The sequence below is a fragment of the Rattus norvegicus genome, chromosome 2 (genome assembly GCF_036323735.1).
Source record: "Rattus norvegicus strain BN/NHsdMcwi chromosome 2, GRCr8, whole genome shotgun sequence".
NCBI lineage: Eukaryota > Metazoa > Chordata > Mammalia > Rodentia > Muridae > Rattus > Rattus norvegicus.
Genome location: NC_086020.1, coordinates 29694614 through 29715139, shown reverse-complemented (window position 1 = coordinate 29715139; position 20526 = coordinate 29694614). Strand labels below are relative to the sequence as shown.

General features: G+C 39.1%; 1 protein-coding gene across 2 annotated transcripts in view; it reads right to left on the bottom strand.

Moving 5' to 3' along the window:
* Cert1 (ceramide transporter 1) overlaps nucleotides 1-20526 on the bottom strand; it is a 104533-nt gene that overhangs the window by 6595 nt on the left and 77412 nt on the right. Inside the window, exons 8-14 of one of the 2 annotated variants that reach the window (NM_001108935.1) lie at nucleotides 20158-20250; nucleotides 17993-18079; nucleotides 16350-16442; nucleotides 15837-15914; nucleotides 6098-6193; nucleotides 4039-4171; nucleotides 2604-2674 (exon numbers count right to left, since the gene is read on the bottom strand). In NM_001108935.1, the coding sequence (NP_001102405.1) occupies nucleotides 2604-2674; nucleotides 4039-4171; nucleotides 6098-6193; nucleotides 15837-15914; nucleotides 16350-16442; nucleotides 17993-18079; nucleotides 20158-20250 (651 nt within the window). The remainder of the gene's footprint in view (nucleotides 1-2603; nucleotides 2675-4038; nucleotides 4172-6097; nucleotides 6194-15836; nucleotides 15915-16349; nucleotides 16443-17992; nucleotides 18080-20157; nucleotides 20251-20526) is intronic. The other variant, XM_006231827.5, reaches the window with a different exon arrangement.

Below are 20526 nucleotides of genomic sequence, written 5' to 3'. Positions count from 1 at the left end.
TACTGTGTGCAAAAAAAAAAAATGGCCAACACCTCAATGTCAATACATTTGCAAAGTTTACCTTTAAAGATCTAAGATTTTCATTAAATTGGGCAAATACAGATAGGCTACTATTGAAGAATGGCTGTTATCTGTTTCTCGTCACTGAGCACTTCATTAGAAGCAGAGAATCAAGGTAGGATGTGCAGGGTCTGTCTATTACACATGCATCCCTGGGTTCACTATCCAGTACACTATAAACCAGGCGTGGTCCTGCATGCTTGAGGATCAAATATCTAACTACATAGTGAGTTCCAGGCCAGCCTCGATACATGAGACCGTACCTCAGAAAACAAGAAACAACCAAAACAAACATAAAGCAGGACAAAGCCATCATCATCTGGGCACAGTGCCACACCTACAGTTTCAGTCACTCAAGAAACTGAGGCAGGAGGACTGCCTGAGCAACATGGAAACCTGTCTCAAGAAATAAAGTCAAACAAAACCAGAAATGAATACAAAGCTATAAGGACAAGAACGAAAGTGACTCCATTTCAGGGGACAAGTGGTCTTCCTTCATCCATCATCAAAGAAGCCAAATTAAATTCAGAAAAGCTGTAGACTGTTATCTGATTTTGCCAAACAAGATTATTGTAAAACCTTGTCTAGCAAGTTGAAAGTAATTATACCTTAGTTTTTGTTACATTATGTAGCATTTAAGAATTTTACTTTTAGTTCTTAGTCCAAATGCAAGTATGGTGCTTTCCTTGGCTTTGTGTTTCTCAGGTGGAATGATGCTTTTAGAAGACTGCTTCTCAGGAGCAACTATGCTCTAGGAATAAATTTTTTCTGCTTACATTATTGACCATTTATCTTCATTATATACTATACTAATTATATACTAATATTTGATTAGTGTTTCCTACACTTTAGATTTCACATTAGACTCCAGGCCTGTATGCTGATATAGAGTATCTATCGCTAAATATTTGTGGAGCCAGTGGCAGGTAATGTGACGCATGCTCACTCTTACAGAAGACGTCTCATAACGACACTGGTCCTGGAATTCATGTTTGTTTTTCATATCAATCAAGAAACAATTTTACAAGTCAGAAATACTCCACTGAATAGGGAAATGAGGGACCATGATTATTATACTGTTGTTCATAATTAAACAGCATTGCTTTAGGTGGATTTATCTATAACTTTTATACTTTGTATACAATTTTTGAGGCAGTTAAATACCTCAGAGAATAAAGGCACTTGTGGCTGGGTCTGATGCCCTGACTTCTATCCCTGGGGTCCACAAGGTAGAAGAGAAAATCAACACTGGTGGGTTGTTCTGTGAACTACAAACACAGACACACTCACACAACGTGTGTGCCTACACATTCATGTGGGCATGCCTGTGTGCATATGCACATGCACACACATAACCACACACCAAGTAAAAAAAAATGGCGTTTTGAAAAAGGGAAAAGAGCATAACAAACAAGCAAGAGAAATACTATAATAACTCAGTAGCAGTACTGAACGGCGGTGGAGAAATACTATAAAGAGAACCAATTTAGATAATGCTTCTCTGTGCTCTAAGAATCCAGTGAGTCCCTAAGCTTCTCTGCTTCTGGAAGCAGAGAAGCTCTGAGGTAATGTTCCTATCTGGCCACAGTTACTCCATCACACTCTTACCCTCCTTACTGTTCTCATAGGAAACGGTCCCTCACTTGCATTTCAGCGCTATCATTTATAGGGTGAGCATTTAAATCAAGTCCAGAAGGTTCTTTTTCAGTCTACTTCAGAAACTAGCTACAGATTTTAACCACTGCTGCCTCGACTGTATTCCTCATAGTCTTACATGCATTTCTGTTCTAAATGGACTGATATAATTTTCAAATATATGACATTCCTGAGGTTGTAATAATCCTTTTTCTCATTTACCATTATTTAGTTTACCAGTTAAAATAACTTTCATTAATTAATTTATTCATTCCATATTCCAACATCAGCACTCACCTCCTGCAGGTCCCCCATAATTCCTTCCTCTACTCCCCGCTTCCTTTGAGAAGGGGAAGCCCCCCACTTGCAGGGCACCACCCTACCCTGGCACTTCAAGTCACTGTAGGACCAGGCATACACTGCCCTCCTGAGGCCACACAAGGCAGTGAGCCAAGGAACAGGATCCATGGGCAGGCAACAGGTTCTGGAACAGCCCCTGCTCCAGTTGTGGGGGACCTGAATGAAGACCTAGCACACATTTGCTACACATACACTGGGGGCCCAGGGCTAGCTCATGCTCACTCCTGACTGGCAGTTCAGTTTCTGGAACCTGAATAAAGTTTTTAAGTCTCAGCTGGACATGGTGGCATAAGCTTTTAATCCTAGCACTTGTAAAGCAGAAGCAGGCATATCTCTATGAGTTCAAGGGTAGCCCAGTCTACATAGTTGGATAGCCAGGGCTATACAGAGAGACTGTCACAAACAAACAAACAAACAAACAAACAAAAAAGGTGTTTGGATATTTTGTGAGATTTAAATTTAAATTCCTGCCATAATTTACTGCAGCAAATATGTATGTTCGAGTGTGAATTATTTACATCTTTGGGGACAGATGACAAGACCATTACCTTGTGCGTTTGATAAATGATGATTGCATTATCAGCTAATGTTTCCACCACATGAAAGTTTTCTATAGTAGCTGAAATGAAGAGAATCGTATTAGCAGCTGGAAACGACTCTAAAGAGCATTACGGTAACTAAAAGAACCCTTCCTCGCCTCCGCTACATCTAACCAGAGGACAGCTAGTGCTGGAAGCGAGGGCTGAGTTTCCTTTCATTCTGCAGATGGCAGTGCTGAGGAGGTCTGACTGGCAGGAAATCTTCTCCAGTACAGTACCTTCCACAGCAAGACAAGAAACTGTCACCATCACTGTATTATCCCAGGCGACAAAGTCCCTAATTGCAACTCCTGTCTCTCACTTAACTTCCTGGGTTAGTGTGCTCTGGCACAGGTGAATGTATTTGTGAGGGACAAATGTCAAAATGCTAATGACAAATACCTGATGATGTTCAGAAATACCTCTATCCATGAAATGAGACTAAGAACATATACATGAAAATAACTGTAACCTAACTACAGCATGCTTCATCTGGGAATATATCACATAAACAGGACAGTTTAGAAAAGAGTGGATGAATGAGAATCTCCCACAGCAATCCTGACTTTCTATTCACTTGCTCTTCGCCTCTGATAAACCATTTGATACGAATGAATTTTACTTATTTGCAGGGAAAATATCTTCCTATCATAAGATACTACTGAAGTTCTGGATCTGGTGATAGATGATGTAATATCTTAAGCGTTTAACAGCAGTGGGGGTTTGAATGCTTGGCCACAGGGAGTGGCATCACTAGGTGTGGCCTGGCTGGAGGAAGTGTGTTGTTGTGGAGGTGGTGCGGGCTGAGCTTTGACATCTACGCTCAAGATATACTCAGTGTGGCACACAGTTTCCTTCTGCTGCCTTTGGATCAAGACGTACAACTCTCAGCTCCTCCAGCACATACTGACCGCACTCTGCCATGTTTTCCACCACGATGATTATGGACTTAAGCTCTGAAACTGTAACCCAGCCCCAATTAAATGTTTCCTATTATAAGGGTTGCCTTGGTCATGGAGTCTCTTCATAGCACTAGCACCCCAAGACAGCAGGGAAAAGGTCTATTTAAAAGTTAGGTCCTACTAGGCGCAGCTGTACATACCTGTAACATACAACTTGGAAGGATAAGGTAGGGCAAATAGGCTAGGGTTGCTTGGCGACATGGTGAGGTCTGATGTTGAAGTGTGGGTCTGGGGAGCTGCTCAGGGGTAGAGTAGCTACCTAGCACATGTGAGGTGACCCCACCATCACCGCTTGCAAGTGAAAGTATAATTACGCCTATATCTGAATCTTGGTAGTCTCTATAAAATTGGGTAAACTATTGGATATAGTCAATTGGGTTTGATTTGACATTAAATTGAAATGAAAATAATTATTTTGTAATATATTAATGATGATAGCTTACTTTCCCAGTCATTGCGAACATCAACATTCCAAAAGTAATTGCAGACCTCGTGTCCTGTAACACCTTTAACTGCATGAGTAGCTTTCAAAGGATCCAGAACGATTCCATTTTCTTCAACTTCTCTTCTGTACACCTAAGGAAAACATTAAAAAAAACCAAAACAAATCAAAAGACTTGAAGCCCTTGGCTCTTGGGCATTCAGATCAGGTAGCTCACTGCTCCCATGCAGTGCATCCGGGACTGTCCTTTAGAAACACAAAACAAAACGAAAAACAAAAGAATTCTTGGTGTATTAAAAAAGAAACCAAACAAATAACCAAAAAAAGTAGAGTCTTGAAGTACAAACTTGAAAGTATGCTTTGAAGTTGTGCTGATTTTGCAAGCTATGGCAGTATGAGCCTGTAATCCCAGCACGTGAGAGGTTAAAGCACACGACTGCAAGCTCAAGGCTAGCTCGGCCTACATTGCATGTTTGAGGCCAGACTTAAGGCCCCACTTAAAAAAAATGCCATGTTTTTTAGAATTATAGTTATGAAAATCTATTTATACAACATTCTGTCAAGAAATTAAAATTTCTTATACTATGGCAAGGATATTTCAAACTGACAAACCCAAGGTAACTTCTTTCCCTTCTTCCTTCCTGCTATGTTGCTCTCCTTTTGTGTGAGACAGGGTCTCACTGTGTAGTTCTGGCTGTCCTTGAACTCACTAGTAGCTCAGTCTGGCCTCAAATTCACAGAAATCCATTCACTTCTGCCTCACAAGGACTAGGCTTGAAGGCATGTGCAATCATGCCCAGTTACAAGGTAAATTTTAACCATGAAAAATTATATTTTATATATATATACATATATAATATATATTATGAATGGCTAGTTGTTACAGACTTAAAAAACTGCTCTTTAGAGAAATCTGTGATAAGTTCTTTCAAGAATAAGGAAATATGGCAAGAACAAGCTGCCTGCTATGTTGTGTGCATAAAATCTGTCTTGTGCCATCTCTTCTTGACATGTTTATGCATATTGTCAGGACAATCAATTCTACTAGCACTGTAACTGGAAGTTGAACTTTTAAAAATTTATACATTCTAAGTTTGCAAAACTATTAAGTGTACTCCTGATCCTTTCTAGAACACACATTGGCCTGGCTTTCCTGCAACTGCTTATCTATCCTACTGTAGATCAAGACCACATTGTACTCCATGCTCTTGACTGGCCTTTCAGGTCGCTCCTTAATTCTTCCACATCCGTTTAACCTCTTTAAATGATGTGCTACATGAAACAGAGAACGTACAGCTACAGAAAATCAACTTTCTCACTGGTGGGTTATGCATGACTCTGATGTCTAACCCCAGTGTCTGTCTCTAATGCCTTTTCTTTACTCATAAGTAGAAGACTTTCATTTAGATTATTAAGTACTCCTGGTTTCTCTCCATTCTTTCACATCCGCATGTCCAAAGGACAGTGATTTATCTGAATAGTAAGTATGGGGCAAGGATCAGACATCAGATTGGGAGAAAAAAATAAAACAAAGAAAAGAAACAAAGAAAACCTGGGAACAACATTTACCAAATTTAAATCTAAGATTGAAAGAAAAATCTAGTGCCTGGAGAGATGGCTTAGCAGTTAAGAGCATTGGCTGTTCTTCACAAGGATTAGGTTCTATTCCCAGCACCCAGCAGTTCACAACTGTCTCTAACTAGATCCGGTCCATATCGTGCCCTCACATAGATATATACACAGGTCAAAAAAAAAAAAAAAAAGACAAAAAAGAAAAAAGAAATATCTAAATAAAGGGCCAACATCAAACTGTAGTCTATTTTACACATAAACTCTCAAATTTTACTTTCTCTGTTGTCTAGGTAAAACAGGATATTATTCTTATAGACTTATATTATAATCACAAATCAGTTTATAGAAACAAAGCCATGAAAAAATAGAGGATGATTTACTTCCCAGAACTTGGTATTTCTTTGATGTAATAGTTTGTTTTCACATTTTACTAAATCCTGGTGTCAGTAGCCCTCACTTAGCAACCTGAAGAGTTGTGTGGGAATTACCTTCATTTCTCCTTCTTCTACAACCAGCTGCCAATTTGCATCACCACCTACATCCTGTAATGAATAATTCATGTGGTTCTGTACCATCTCTTCAACCTTGAGAAGAAGAAGAAGAAAGCCATGAGAACTGACATGTCTAGGTAAGTCGCTATGTTTAAAACAGAAGGCTATCGCTTACTTCAGTTCAGCATAGCACATTTCCAAAGCGTGTGTTAGTAAGTTTTACATAGGAATGATCAGTTCAGCCACATTCCACACATTCAGGCTAATGGAGAGAGAAATGTAGGAATATGCTTGTTTCCCTCAAGTATCATCAACTTGGGTTATGCACCTATTACTAAAAATCAGAGATGATGTCCTAAAGCAAAAGTCATGGAACACTGAGAACAAAAGGGACGGTCTCTCTCTCTCTCTCTCTCTCTCTCACCACCACCAATGCTATCTGGTCCCAATGTCCCTATACTTAAATTTAAAGCTCTGTAGAGATGAGAAAGCTTGTTAAGTGTCAAAGTGAGAAAAGATTATTACATCAGTTAACCTCTTTTGAACATAAACCAATATAAAATAACCCTTTTATTCTAATTCATTGTTCGGAATTCTTTTATAAATAGTATTAATAACATTCGTACATGTTAGTACTAAATATAACCACATCTAAATTTATTGCTTCAAAATGTCTACCTTCCCTTTGCTACTGAGGACTGACCTGGCCAGGTCTTGACCATGTATGTTTCTAGGCCTACGAAATCTTAGTACTGATCCATAATAACCAAGGGAAGCAAAAGAGCAGAGTACACAGCTCAGTATCTCAGAACCCTTAAAGTGCTCACTTGGAAAATCACTTAAAAATGAGCTTTACAAAGTCACACAGTTTGCGATGTTTTGAATCAGTGGAACGTTAAGATTATTATGCTAATACAATAATCTTAGTAATAAATACATAAAGGAGAGAAGAGTGAGTCAAAATATTTACTACACTCACATTTAAAAATTCACTGAGTGTAACTAGTAACTTCCCATAACGTGTATTGTGCTTGCCAGGCATACTGAGCAGGCAGCTAATCTATACATTTGAAATAATGGTTTTGAGGCATAAACTCTTCAAATACTGATAATAGTTAATTTCCTATACTTAAGGATGCCATCAATATGTTATAGAGAAGTACACTTCTGTTATAGCAATCTTTATTTGGCAATCATCCAACAATTTTGACAAATTGTTAATACTGACACTGAAATCTAATTTTACACTAGATACTAAATCATTTTAGTACTTTACTAATAATTCTTAAGACAATGTGAGTGACCATAGACTTTAGAGTTGAGGAACTTAATAATTTATTTAACAGTACATTCTATAAGTTTGTCCTTTTAGTTGTAAGCCTTAGTATTAATTAACCAATCCATCTTGCCAGTGATATATTCTAAAATTGTACAAAACTTTAATTAGAAAAAAGCAAAAACAGAAAGACAACTCTAGGTGCTGACTAGAGAAAGCCATGTGATTCTGAACTCTGAACTCAGCTTTGTGTGGGTCAGTGTGGCTAATGCAGAATTCCAAATCACAAATACACAGAAGGCACATGATTCCCACTAAGTACAGAAAAGAAAGCTACCCCGTGTTGCCTGGATTCACTGGCCTGTCACTAGAGGAACACTTCACTTTTCTTGAGGTTTCAAATCTTAGAAATGTTTAGATTTGAAAAATATTGACTTGGGGTGAGAAATCGGGAGTTAAGAACTCAGGTGTGTGTTTACCATGGGTTTAGAGGCATAAGGAAAGCCTACTTCCTAGAAGTACACGTGAAGGAGCGGCACATACACATGCTACTGAGGTAAAGACAAAGAGTTCAGTTTAATGCTCTTTTGTCATATTGCATGCAAGTAGTTCTGGGCTTTCCATAGATTATTTCTGAAGTAGGTATTACAAATGCTTGTAAATATTTTAATTTGCATTTTTCTACAAAGGAACTCATGCTTAACACATATAATCTGCGAGGGAGGAGCACAATATACAGAAATTAAACTGACTCTCTCTAGATAAATTTTAAAAATGGTATTGCTATAACGAAAATTTCAAAAAGAATGGCACTTAAATCAAAGTTAACTATTGTCTACAGACAGTTTAAACTCGTTTTATTTTGGCTAAAGAGGGCTTGAAAAATCCAACAAAGAAACAAGTCTTTTTTTTTTTTTTTTTTTTTTACTACATGGAGAGGTTTAATGAGAGAAGGGAAAAGGAGAGGAAAGAAGGCTGGCCATGGGCATGTGGGAGGGAGGGAGGAATGGGAAGGGACAGGGATAAAGGGGGAAGAGCAGGGAAGAGAAGAGAGCAAAGAGAGAGCAAGAGCAAGAAACAAGTCTCACAGCTATTCTTACAGAACCTTCTTCACTGTGTCCCCCTTAAAGTAATGACACAGGAGTTAAGAACATACGCTGCAAGTAAACTTTCACTAAACCATGTTCCATGCTCACTGCAGCAAAATACAAAGTAGCCAATATGACTATAAAAGCTGTGCCTGTGGGGTTGGGGATTTGGCTCAGCGGTAGAGCACTTGCTTAGCAACCACAAGGCCCTGGGTTCAGCCCCCAGCTCTGAAAAAAAGAAAAGAAAAGGAAAAAAAAAAAAAAAAAAAAAAAAAAGCTGTGCCTGAGGCACCAAGACGTCAGATCTAACTTAACAATCTGTCCAGTTTACTATGCATGTATATGGAGACCTAGAGATAATTAAGTTTGATGGAAAGTCAAAGCCATTTTATCAGGATTGAACTGACATTTCAGGAAATATTGTGATTAGTAATAAATGCTATCACGCCTCCTCACCCTCAAACACATCAAGTTCTTTTATTGCACGGTGTGTGTGTGTGTGTGTGTGTAAGGGGAATAACTGGGAGTCAGAGGACAGCTCGTGGCAGCACTGGTTGTCAGGCTTGTTTGGCTGAGCCATCTCATCTCACTGGCCCCCAAGTTAACTAGGTAAGTATAATTTCAGCCACACACTTTATTCTGTTTGCCTAGAGTGGGCACCAAATCTTACCCACCATCAAACCCTACCAATGAACTGTGAAAAAGTAGATATAAAATATGGGTAGGGCAGGAAGGGGCACTGCTCCGGCTCCAACCTTTTTTCTTCCCATCTCACTTCCAAATCATTCAATATAATGTTACATTAGAATACTTCTAAATTTGTAGTTTTCTGAAGCAGTTAAAGACAGAAATTCTTTATTGGTTTTTTTAATTTACATTTAAAATGTTACCCCTTTCCTAGTTTCCTGTCCATAAAACATCTATCCTATACTCCCTATCCCCCTTTTTCTATGAAGGTGTTCCCCCACCCATCCACTTACCTCTTCCCACCTTCCTGCCCTGACATTCCCCTACACTGGGGGGGGGGGGTGTCCAGCCTTGGCAGGACAAGGGCTTCTCCTCCCATTGGTGCCCAACAAGGCCAACCTCTGCTACATATGCTGACCCATACATATGGGTCTGTCCATGCGTACTCTCTGGATAATGGTTTAGTCTGCGGGAGCTCTGGCTGGTTGGTATTGTTGTTCTTCCATGGGGTTGCAAACCCCTTCAGCTCCTTCAATCTTTTCTCTAACTCCTCCAATAGGGACCCCATTCTCAGTTCAATGGTTGGCTGTGAGCATCCACCTCTGTATTCCTCATACTCTGGCAGAGCCTCTCAGAAGACAGCTATATCAGGCTCCGGTTAGCATGCACTTCTTGGCATCCACAACAGTGACTGGGTTTGGTGGCTGTAAGTCTATGGGCTGGATCCCCAGGTGGGGCAGTCTCTGGATGGCTTTTCCTCCAGTCTCTGCTCCAAACTTTGTCTCTGTATTTCCTATGAATACTTTTCGTTCCCCCTTCTAAGAAGGACTGAAGCATCTGCACTTTGGTCGTCCTTCTTGTTGAGCTTCATGTGGTCTGTGGATTGTATCTTTGGGTAATTCAAGCTATTGGGCTAATATCCACTTATCAGTGAGTGCATACCAATATCATGAGTATATTTTTGTGTTTGTGTTACCTCACTCAGGATGATATTTTCTAGTTCCATCCATTTGCCTATGAATTTCATGGAGTCATTGTTTTTGATAGCTGAGTAGTACTCCACTGTGTAAATGTACCACATTTTCTGTATCCATTACTCTGTTGAAGGGCATCTGGGTTCTTTCCAGCTTCTGGCTATTATAAATAAGGCTGCTATGAACATAGTGGAGCATGTGTCTTTGTTATATGTTGGAGCATCTTTTGGGAATATGCTCAGGAGAGGTATAGCTGGGTCCTCAGGTAGTACAATGTTGAATTTTCTGAGGAACCTCCAGACTGATTTCCAGAATGGTTGTACCAGCTTGCAATCCCACCAACAATGGAGGAGTGTTCCTCTTTTCTCCATATCCTTGCCAGCATCTGTTGTCACTTGAGTTTTTGATCTTAGCCATTCTGACTGGTGTGAGGTGGAATATCAGGGTTGTTTTGATTTGAATTTCCCTGATGACTAAAGATGTTGAAAATTTCTTTAGGTGCTTCTCAGCCATTTGATATTCCTCATCTGAGAATTCTTTGTTTAGCTCTGTACCATATATTTTAATAGGGTTATTTGACTCTATGGAGTATAAGTTCTTGAGTTCTTTGTACATTTTGGATATTAGCCCTCTATCAGTTGTAGGATTGGTAAAGATCTTTTCCCAATCTGTTCGTTGCTGTTTTGTCCTAATTACAGTGTCCTTTGTCTTACAGAAGCTTTGCAATTTTATGAGGTCATATTTGTCGATTCATGATCTTAGAGCATAAGCCATTGGTGTTCTGTTCAGGAAATTTTCCCCTGTGCCCATGTGCGAGGCTCTTTCCCACTTTCTCTTTTAATAGTTTTAGTGTACCTGGTTTTATGTAATCCACTTGGACTTGACCGTTGTACAAGGTAATAAAAATGGATTGATTTGCATTCTTCTACATGCTGACCTCCAGTCGAACCAGCACCATTTGTTGAAAATGCTGTCTTTTTTCCATTGGATAGTTTTAGCTCCTTTGTCAAAGATCAAATGACCATAGTTGTGTGGGTTTGTTTCTGGGTCTTCAAGTCTATTCCAGAGACCTGCCTGTCTCTGTACCAATACCATACAGTTTTTATCACTATTGCTCTATAATACAGCTGGAAGTCAGGGTTGTGATCCCCCCAGAAGTTCTTTTATTGTTGAGGATAGTTTTTGCTATCCCGGGTTTTTTGTTATTCCAGATGAATTTGCAAATTCTTTCTAAGTCTATGAAGAATTGAGTTGAAATTTTGATGGGGATTGCTTTGAATCTGTAGATTGCTTTTGGCAAAATGGCTAATTTTACAATATTGATCCTACTAATACATGAGCATGGGAGGTCTTTCCATCTTCTGAGATCTTCAACTCCTTTCTTCAGAGACTTGAAGTTCTTGTCATACAGATCTTTCACTTGCTTGGTTAGAGTCACACCAAGGTATTTTGTATTATCTGTGACTATTGTGAAGGGTGTCATTTCCCTAATTTCTTTCTCAGCCTGTTTATCCTTTGAGTAGAGGAAGGCTACTGATTTGTTTGAGTTAATTTTATATCCAGCCACTTTGCTGAAGTTGTTTATCAGCTTTAGGAGTTCTCTGGAGGAATTTTTGGGGGTCATTAGGTATAGCATCATATCATTTGCAAATAGTGATATTTTGACTTCTTCCTTTCCAATCTGTATCCTTTTGACTTTTTGTTGTCTGACTGCTCTGGCTAGATTTTCGAGAACTATATTGAGTAAGTAGGAGAGAGTGGGCAGCCCTGTCCAGTCCCTGATGTTAGTGGGATTGCTTCAAGTTCCACTCCATTTTGTTTAATGTTGGCTACTGGTTTGCTGTATATGGCTTTTACTATGTTTAGGTATGGGCTGGAATTCCTGATCTTTCCAGGACTTAACATGAAGGGGTGCTGAATTTTGTCAAATGTTTTCTCAGCATCTAATAAGATGATCATGTGGTTTTTTTTCTTTAAATTTGTTTATATAGTGGATTATGTTGATGATTTTCCATATATTGAACCATTCCTGCATACCTGGAAGCCTACTTGATCATGATGGATGATCGTTTTGATGTGTTCTTGGATTCAGTTTTCGAGAATTTTACTGAGTATTTTTGTATCGCTATTTATAAGGGAATTTTGGTCTGAAGTTCTCTTTCTTTGTTTGGTCTTTGTGTGGCTTCAGTATAAGCATAACTGTGGCTTCATAGAAAGAATTGGGTAGTGTTCCTTCTGCTTCTATTTTGTGGAATAGTTTGGACAGTATAGGTATGAGGTCTTCTATGAAGGCCTGATAGAATTCTCCACTAAACCCATCTGGTCCTGGGCTTTTTTTGGTTGGGAGACTTTTAATGACTGCTTCCATTTCTTTAGGAGTTATGGGACTGTTTAGACGATTTTCAAGAGAAAATTGTCCTTTGCTGGTACAAAAACCTAGAAGGGTCAAACATACTTCTGATCTTTTCTTACTCATGCCAGATGAAAACCATTTTGTTTATTGTTATATAGTCAGAAGATGACAGAGGGCCTTGCTGAATAGAATGTTGATAAATTAACAGCACTGTTACCCCAAAGAAAATAGCCAATGACATTAATAACTGGTTTACTAAAGAAATACAGATAGCTAGAAGTAGGTCACATTTAGCCTCTAAGACTGGGAAGAAGGAGCTGAAGTATTCAGAGTCAGTATAGAAAAAACCAATTCCTTCACCTGTTTGTGTTTTCAGCAAACCAAATAAAACGTCCACAACAAAACTAGCCTGAAGTACAAAGTGGCCCAACTTTCCTGGTGAGCAATTTTTAATTAGAATAAATATAACTTAGACATTTTCATGGCCTTTGTCCCAACAATGTCACTTCTAGGAATACAAATGAAGCAAACGTTTCTGTAAGTATACAAAGTAGATAAGGAAAGCATTCCCAGGATCCTCACTGTAATAACCATAATGAGAAAACTGAAACTGTTCAAAATTAGGTTGAGTAGGCAAACAGCAGTGTGCACACATTCAAATATATATACACACACACATATACATGTATGTATACATATACACACACAAATATACACACCTACATATATGTGTGTGTATATGTATAGACCTATGTCAACGGGGAGTGAACCTATTAAGTGTATCTTTAAAAAGGATATAAAGTGTTTATTGGAATTATCTACATTGGTAGCAAAAAGATACTTATTAAAGTGTGTATTCGTCAACATATGCTTGCTGTGTGTGTGGTTATGTGTGGAGTATGTGTGCATGCATGTGTGTATGCAAGTGTATTCATGCATGTACTGGCTTTTTTCCCCAATTAATTACAAAATGAAGATTCAAAGTCAGTACTCTTGTGAACTTGGAATTCTTTATTCTAAAGATACTAGAGAACGTGAGCTACAGTTTAATTTCTAGAACCCATATTTGCTAATAGCAACAATCACGAAGACAAATACTTTTAAAATTCAATACTATTTTCTTCTTTTACTTCTTTTGTTATATAAAGAAGTATATGATCAAAAGTTGAAACAGGACCTGATTAATCATATAGCACCATATGTTTGCAAAAAAATTCTACCAGCAAAATTAACTTCTCTTACTTCATATACACGAGTTAAAAATGTTGTCTAGGGGTTGGGGATTTAGCTCAGTGGTAGAGCGCTTGCCTAGCAAGCGCAAGGCCCTGGATTCGGTCCCCAGCTAAAAAAAAAAAAAAAAAAAAAAAAAAAAAAAAAAAATGTTGTCTATACAAGTAAGCTAAAATTCAGGAAAATCTTACAGAAAACAGTACACTTAAATACCCTTAAAGGCTCTCAGTGATTGTGTGGGTCTGTAGTAAGGCTGCACTTTGAGTTCTGAAGACCGGATGCTTGGGCACCCTCCTTTCTCCTTGCTCTTAGCTCAGGTGCTCTCTTTTTTTTTTTTCCCCGGAGCTGGGGACCAAACCCAGGGCCTTGTGCAGCAAGCGCTCTACCACTGAGCTAAATCCCTAACCCCTCAGGTGCTCTCGTTAGAGCCTACTGTACCAACACTTTTACAATAATGGGTTTCAGTTAGGCTATAACTTTACTTTTCTTCATTACTTGTGTGTATAAGTATACATGTGTATATGCTGTAGAGGCCAGAGATCAAACTTTACAGACTATGCCTTAGTTTCTATCCACCTTTTTTTGAGACAGGGTCTCTCACTGTTTTAGACCTTGCCATGTAGGCTAGAAGGGCTGGCCAGTGAGCCCTATGAATCTGGGGACTCCTAAGAGCAAGCCACCACACCTGCCTTTGTGTGTGGAATGTGAAGAGTGGACAAAGGCCTCATACTTGTAAAACACGCACTTCAGCAACTGTGCTGTCTCACCATCTCTAAAATTACTGTTTTAATTAAAAACGGGGTTTAGCAGAATAAACCAAAGTCCCCTAGTATTAATCTGCTTTTGTTCCTCATGTGAATATACACTTTTAAAAAGGCATGCAAAAATAAAGAAATAATAAATAAAATAGGCATAGTTATAGGTGATTTATGATCAGGAACTGCTAAATATTTTCTCAAAGATATTCAAGGCAAAAAGCTGTGAAAATGCACATTTCTAAGTCTTTTTTTCCCTCTATTGCATTAAAAATGAATGTAGATTTAACTTGAATGTGTAATGCAACTGAGGTCTGTTTTAATAGGTTTTATTGGACTACAGAGAGGGAAGACAGTGACTACGTTTGACTAGCTCAGTCATGCTGCTAAAACTCCAGTAAAGGGTCTGTGCTTAACACTTAATACGCTCTTGGCCTCTAAAGCTGACTCAGATGACACACACAAAATTAACCAGGGTTTAAACCCAATAACCACAACCACAAGTTCAGGTTTGCAATATAACACGGTCGAAAAAAATGCAACCGCTGTAAAAATACAAAACTGAATTGCAAAGATTTGAAAATTAAAAAAACAAACAAGCTTTTTCAGAACTGGGAATGCAGCTGAGAGGCACAGGGAACGCTTACCATGTTACAGTTATGGGCTCAATCCCCAGTACCAAGAAAAACAAAAGTGTTTAAAAAACGTCTACACTAAAAAATTCTTTTCTCTCTGCCAAACTAATCTTATTTCAAGGGCAGAGCCCACACATTCAGTTTACTGTCTTACATTCCCAACCCCCTAGTGATGAGAAATAAACTTAGGACCAACTTCTACTGTCTTAGCAGTGTCCAAGGATATTACCCTACAGCATCCACAGGTAATTTGAATAAAGAAAATACAGCCTGTTCAATACATCTAGTATCATAACAGTAATGAGACAGTATTAGTTCTTTGCTGAACATCACTGGAAGTCATTTAAAATTAGAGAAAAATGAGACTGCTAAAATCCACTTTTATGAAAGAGAATATTCTATAATCCATAAAGGTTGTTGAAGCTAAAGAAATACAGCCATTACATGATGAATGAACAACCAGGTTATTTGTATATATTTTAATTCAATTGAAAATTTTCTCCAACTTTCCTTAAGATCAAATTTCAAGCTACTCCTAGTGGAGGACACAAAATAAAGGGCACATGCAAGGCTGACAAAGGAGAGCTATTTAGTAGATAAGAAAAGCCTTCTCAATGCTGTGACTTTAAAATGCAAAACCAAAACAAGTAGCCCGATCAATAAATGGCTTAGAACTGGGCAAGCAAGCGGAAATGCAGCAAAAACGAGTCAAGTCCACTCTATATATTCATACAGTACCTGGGAGCTGAATCTGTGGACATCGTCAGAGGCACTGACTAGATCAATGGAAGACATGGAGGGAGAGCGACTATAGGGCTACCAGAGACAGACAAAGAAAAACCAAGGAGTCAGAACAAAGGCACAACAGAGCATTCAGTACCAACTTGCACACACAAGATAAAGAGGAGAAAACAAGCACTGTATAAGCAGGCACAGCAGCGAGTGCTGACTGTTATATATCATGCTCCAGACCCATTCCAGAGAGAACGAAGACTCCCAAGACTACAAAGTACTTAGCCTCATGGAAGGAAGAGAGAGAAACTATTTCCCACTACCCACTCCCTCTCCTCACCCCTCCACTTCACCTTAAATAGACAAACAAAGAACCTACGTTCATAAAATGATTTACAAGTAGGGAATATAACAGTACAAAACTCGTACTACTTAAATTCGTGAGGAGGAGAGAAAAATCTATCCTACAGGACAGTCCCCCAAACAAAGAGAAATCTTTTAGTGAAGTGCGCCGCTTACCTTTTGTACGAATCTGTGAGTCCCAACTGAAGAAAAGGTATCTCCAGATGGCAATGACGGAGGCCAGTGTAACCTGACCTTTTCACTCTGTGACTGGGAAAACATAGATCAACATGAGATGTTTCTAAGTAGACTTTGCAGTCTACAAATGGCTGCCATAGCCTGAAACTAACATTTTATCATAAGCAGGTTAGCTCTAACTACCTGAATGAGGAAGCTATCTACAGACACAGCTTTGCTCAATCTTGACACTTAATCAGAGATCCCAAATTAGTCTCTTTCTTTCTACAGACACCGCATTAGATTAGGGATAACCTCTTTTCTATTGTTCCCACTACTGGGACAGTATCAGTTCTCATGCATCAAGGTTACTATTTCTGCTAAATTTCTTTTATCTAAACTCTGGTCAAATCATCTCAATCTGCTGCACCTAGAACCAGCAGTTCTGGCCCAGAGACTCACATCCTCAGAACCAGCACCATTATTTGCTTCCCTTCTGGATTCCTAAGATCATTTCATGTGTGTGTGTTTATCTCCTTTCCATGAAGACAGTCTGCCTTCATCTAAGTATTTAACTCATGCTATCCTGGCCCCTGACTTCCCACTGCTTCTTCAGTTTAACTGACTTCTCACACATTCAAATAAACAGTCACTAAAAGTACTCTCGTGCTTGATCTTAAGGACCACCATGCTTACTTTGTTATAGTATTCTCACACTAGCTTTGACATACTGACAGATCAAAATCACAGATTAATTGGGAATTGGAAGTTCCCACTCTTAATGCAGTGTGTAAAGACAAAAACAAGCAATGAACTTTACAAATAAGTAGGTAAGAACTTTTCATCATTGACTTAAAATATAAATATGAGAAGCAGATAGGTCATGTACTATTCAGGAGTTACTCCTGGCTACTCAGTCTAGCAGACTGACATAACAGAAGTCAATCTGTAGTATGAATGCACATGTATGCCCCACATCCAGGTTAGTCACACTTGTCCCAGGAGGCAACTTCTACCATCAACAGTACAGCCTAAAGGAGAGGTAAGAAAGCAAAAGTCACCCCTTGGTCCCATCTAATGGTAAGTACACTAACTACATTGTAATAGAATTGAAGCCAGGAATCAAATTAATCTTGAAATCAGAATTAAAAAATTTAAAAACGTCTGAGTCACTTTCCATCGAAGGAGTTGGGCATACACTCTGAGACTCCCGTGATGACTACAATGGGGTAAGCAAAGTAAAACTGAGGGGATACTGAAGGGGGAGGCTGGAAAACAACAAATGAGACAGTAACAATGCTGGGTGGTATGAGGGCCAAACCAAACCCGCTATGATCTGTGAATTCAATGGCATTTGAGAAAACACATAAGAGAGACCCTTTGGATATCAGCATGGTTGAGGCTGAATGCCCCAAGAGTAATGAGCAGAATGCTTCCATTTAAGTCCAAGGTAACCATGCACACCCCTTCTGACTAATCATCTGTCTTTGTGTTTGGAAATGAAAATATAAAGGACACAATTTACAAAGAATCTTTAACACTTATGATGGCTAACATTTTGATTACAATCAGTTTTCCAATTCTGCAACACATGCCGAGGTAGTGTTAGAACACATGTGTCTTTGGAATGTGAGGAGATGTACCTGTTCCTCTATTTTATCTTGTCTGTCAAGAGCAGCTTCAACAGCATCAAAGAACTCTTCCTCATTAATCAGACTGTTTGGACCTTCCTGATAATAGACAGGAAACAAAAAGCAACCATTTATTTAGAGAAACAGAAAACACTGACAAGTTTGATATTACCTGAGAAAAGAAAGCTAAAGCTGAAAACTGACCTAATACACATCTGTTGAGCAAGCATTTGTGGACGAAGTATACAAGCATAGTATTACACAATGCTAACACACACTCTGAAAAATCACGACTGCCTCATCCACCATACTTTTGGGTTTTTTTTTTTTTTGTTTTTTTGTTTTTTTTTTTGTGAAACGGGGTCTCATTTGTTCTCTACGTTGTCCTAAAACTCACTCTGTTGCACACAGTGGCCTCACACTTGGCAGCAACCTCTTGTCTCAGCTTCCTGAATACTAGAATTACAGACTCCAACCATCATGTCAGGCACATTTACTGTGAACTGGCTAACACTGTTTCAAGGTAAAGGTCTACACAGGGATTACCGAACTGTCCAAATCCACCTGGAAAGATAGGTCAGTGCATAAAGCGTGCCCGGGAACCTGGGTTCGCATTCCCAGTGTAAAAGCCCAGCTCAGAGGCATAAGTCTGTATCCTCAGCATTAGGGGACAGAGACAGGTCAGTCCCTGGGCCTTGCTGGCCAGCCTGTCTAGCCAGCATAGTGAGCACTAAGTTCAGTGAGAAACTTGATGTAAAAATATAAGCTTGATAGAGGACCCCTGATGTCAGCCTCTGGCACCACACCCGTGCACACACAACTGACAAGGACAGATAGCTTAGAATTTCAAAAGGAATGAGGAGAGTGAAAAGATAAATGATTTACTTGAGAACTTTACCTTTTCTTAATTTTGTTTTGCTTTTGTAATGTTGAGACTTGAACTTGGGATCTAGTACATGCTAGGTAAGCAGTCCACCAAAGAATTACTCCTTTGCTAAGAACTGTATAGTTTAGAATTAAAATTCACAGGAAATTTAAAAACAAGCTATGTGTATATATTTTAAAAGATTATTTGAGCTAGAGTCTCAAGTAGCTCAACTCAGCCTTGAACTCCTGATCTTCTTGCTACTAACTTCTGAGTACTGGGATTGCAGGTTGCCACACCTTGTTCACTACTTTTCATCAAGAAAAAAAAAAGAGGAAGGTATACTTTATTTTTTTTGAAGGTGTACTTTAAATAGGTGCAATAAGAATACTCAACAAATGGGGGTTGGAGAGATGGCTCAGTGTTTGAGAGCACTTGCTGATCTTACAGAAGATCCAGGTTCGGTTCTCCAAGCCCATACATTGCAGCTTACAACCAACTCAGGGCACCGCTTAAGAAGTCATGGGCATTGGGCAGGCATGTGGAGCACATGAATGTATATAGTCAAAACGGGCCTACACATAAAAACGTACAATGATTAAATCTTTAAATTTTAAAAGAAAAAGACCATTCAACAAATGACACTGGAATAAAATATAGATTCCTATATTCTGTCGCAGTGTTTAAATAGTTAAATGGGCTGGTCTGATGGCATACAGCTGGAGTCCTGGAGGCAGAGGATCTCTGGAACTGAAGAAGCAGAGGAGAGGCAGGGAGAGCAGGAGTTTGAGGCCAGCCTGGGTTACAACAGACACTGTCCTAAAACAACATGTAAAATATTCAGAATGCCTTAATATATTTAGAAGAAACCATTAAATATAAATATTTACTAAGTCTATCAAAAGAAATTCTCATTATAAGGAAGCTTAAAACTTTCATATAGCAAATCAGTAATCAAAAAGAACTTTGAAGGCAGACTCTTACTCTAGTGTTTATGGCTCATGGTGACCCTCCACAAGGAGGAGCGCCTTAGAGCCTCTCTGGTGCTGGGATTATAGGCATGGAATCCAATAACTATGTTTAGTTCAATAAAACTTGAAAACGCCTGGGCCTTTAAAACCTTTGTCGATGGTAAGAATTAATCAATTTACACACACACACACACACACACACACACACACACACACACACACACACACACACACCAATTAAGTTAACCCTGGAAACAAGTTATACATGTAAGACCATTTTAGGGTTGGAAAAGTGTTAAAGGTAGCTTCTGTGACAGATGGGACTCCAATCTAGCCCATACTTCATAGTCTGGCCCTCCGAAGCGAGGTTTCTTCTTAAGTTCCTCCGTCACATTCTTGTATGCTTCCTCTACTCGTCTCCGCTTTTCCACTTCCTAAGCAGGTGTGGGCAGGGAGAGAGAGGTTGATGTATCAGTTCAAGTGGGCATTTTAATTACCATAAAAAGACTGTTAGGTCACTTTCTGTGAAATTGTATAATGTAACCAAAAAACAACTATTCCTGTGCAAAAGTCAAATGTTATTCTGCCTAGGAAGTGCTTTCCTGTAGGATGTGCACTGTACAGGGGCCGTCTGAATGCCGGCTGCCATCATCTGTGTGCATGCTCAACACTGGGGCGGCTAAGACATGCCATGTGCCTGCTCATGTCTA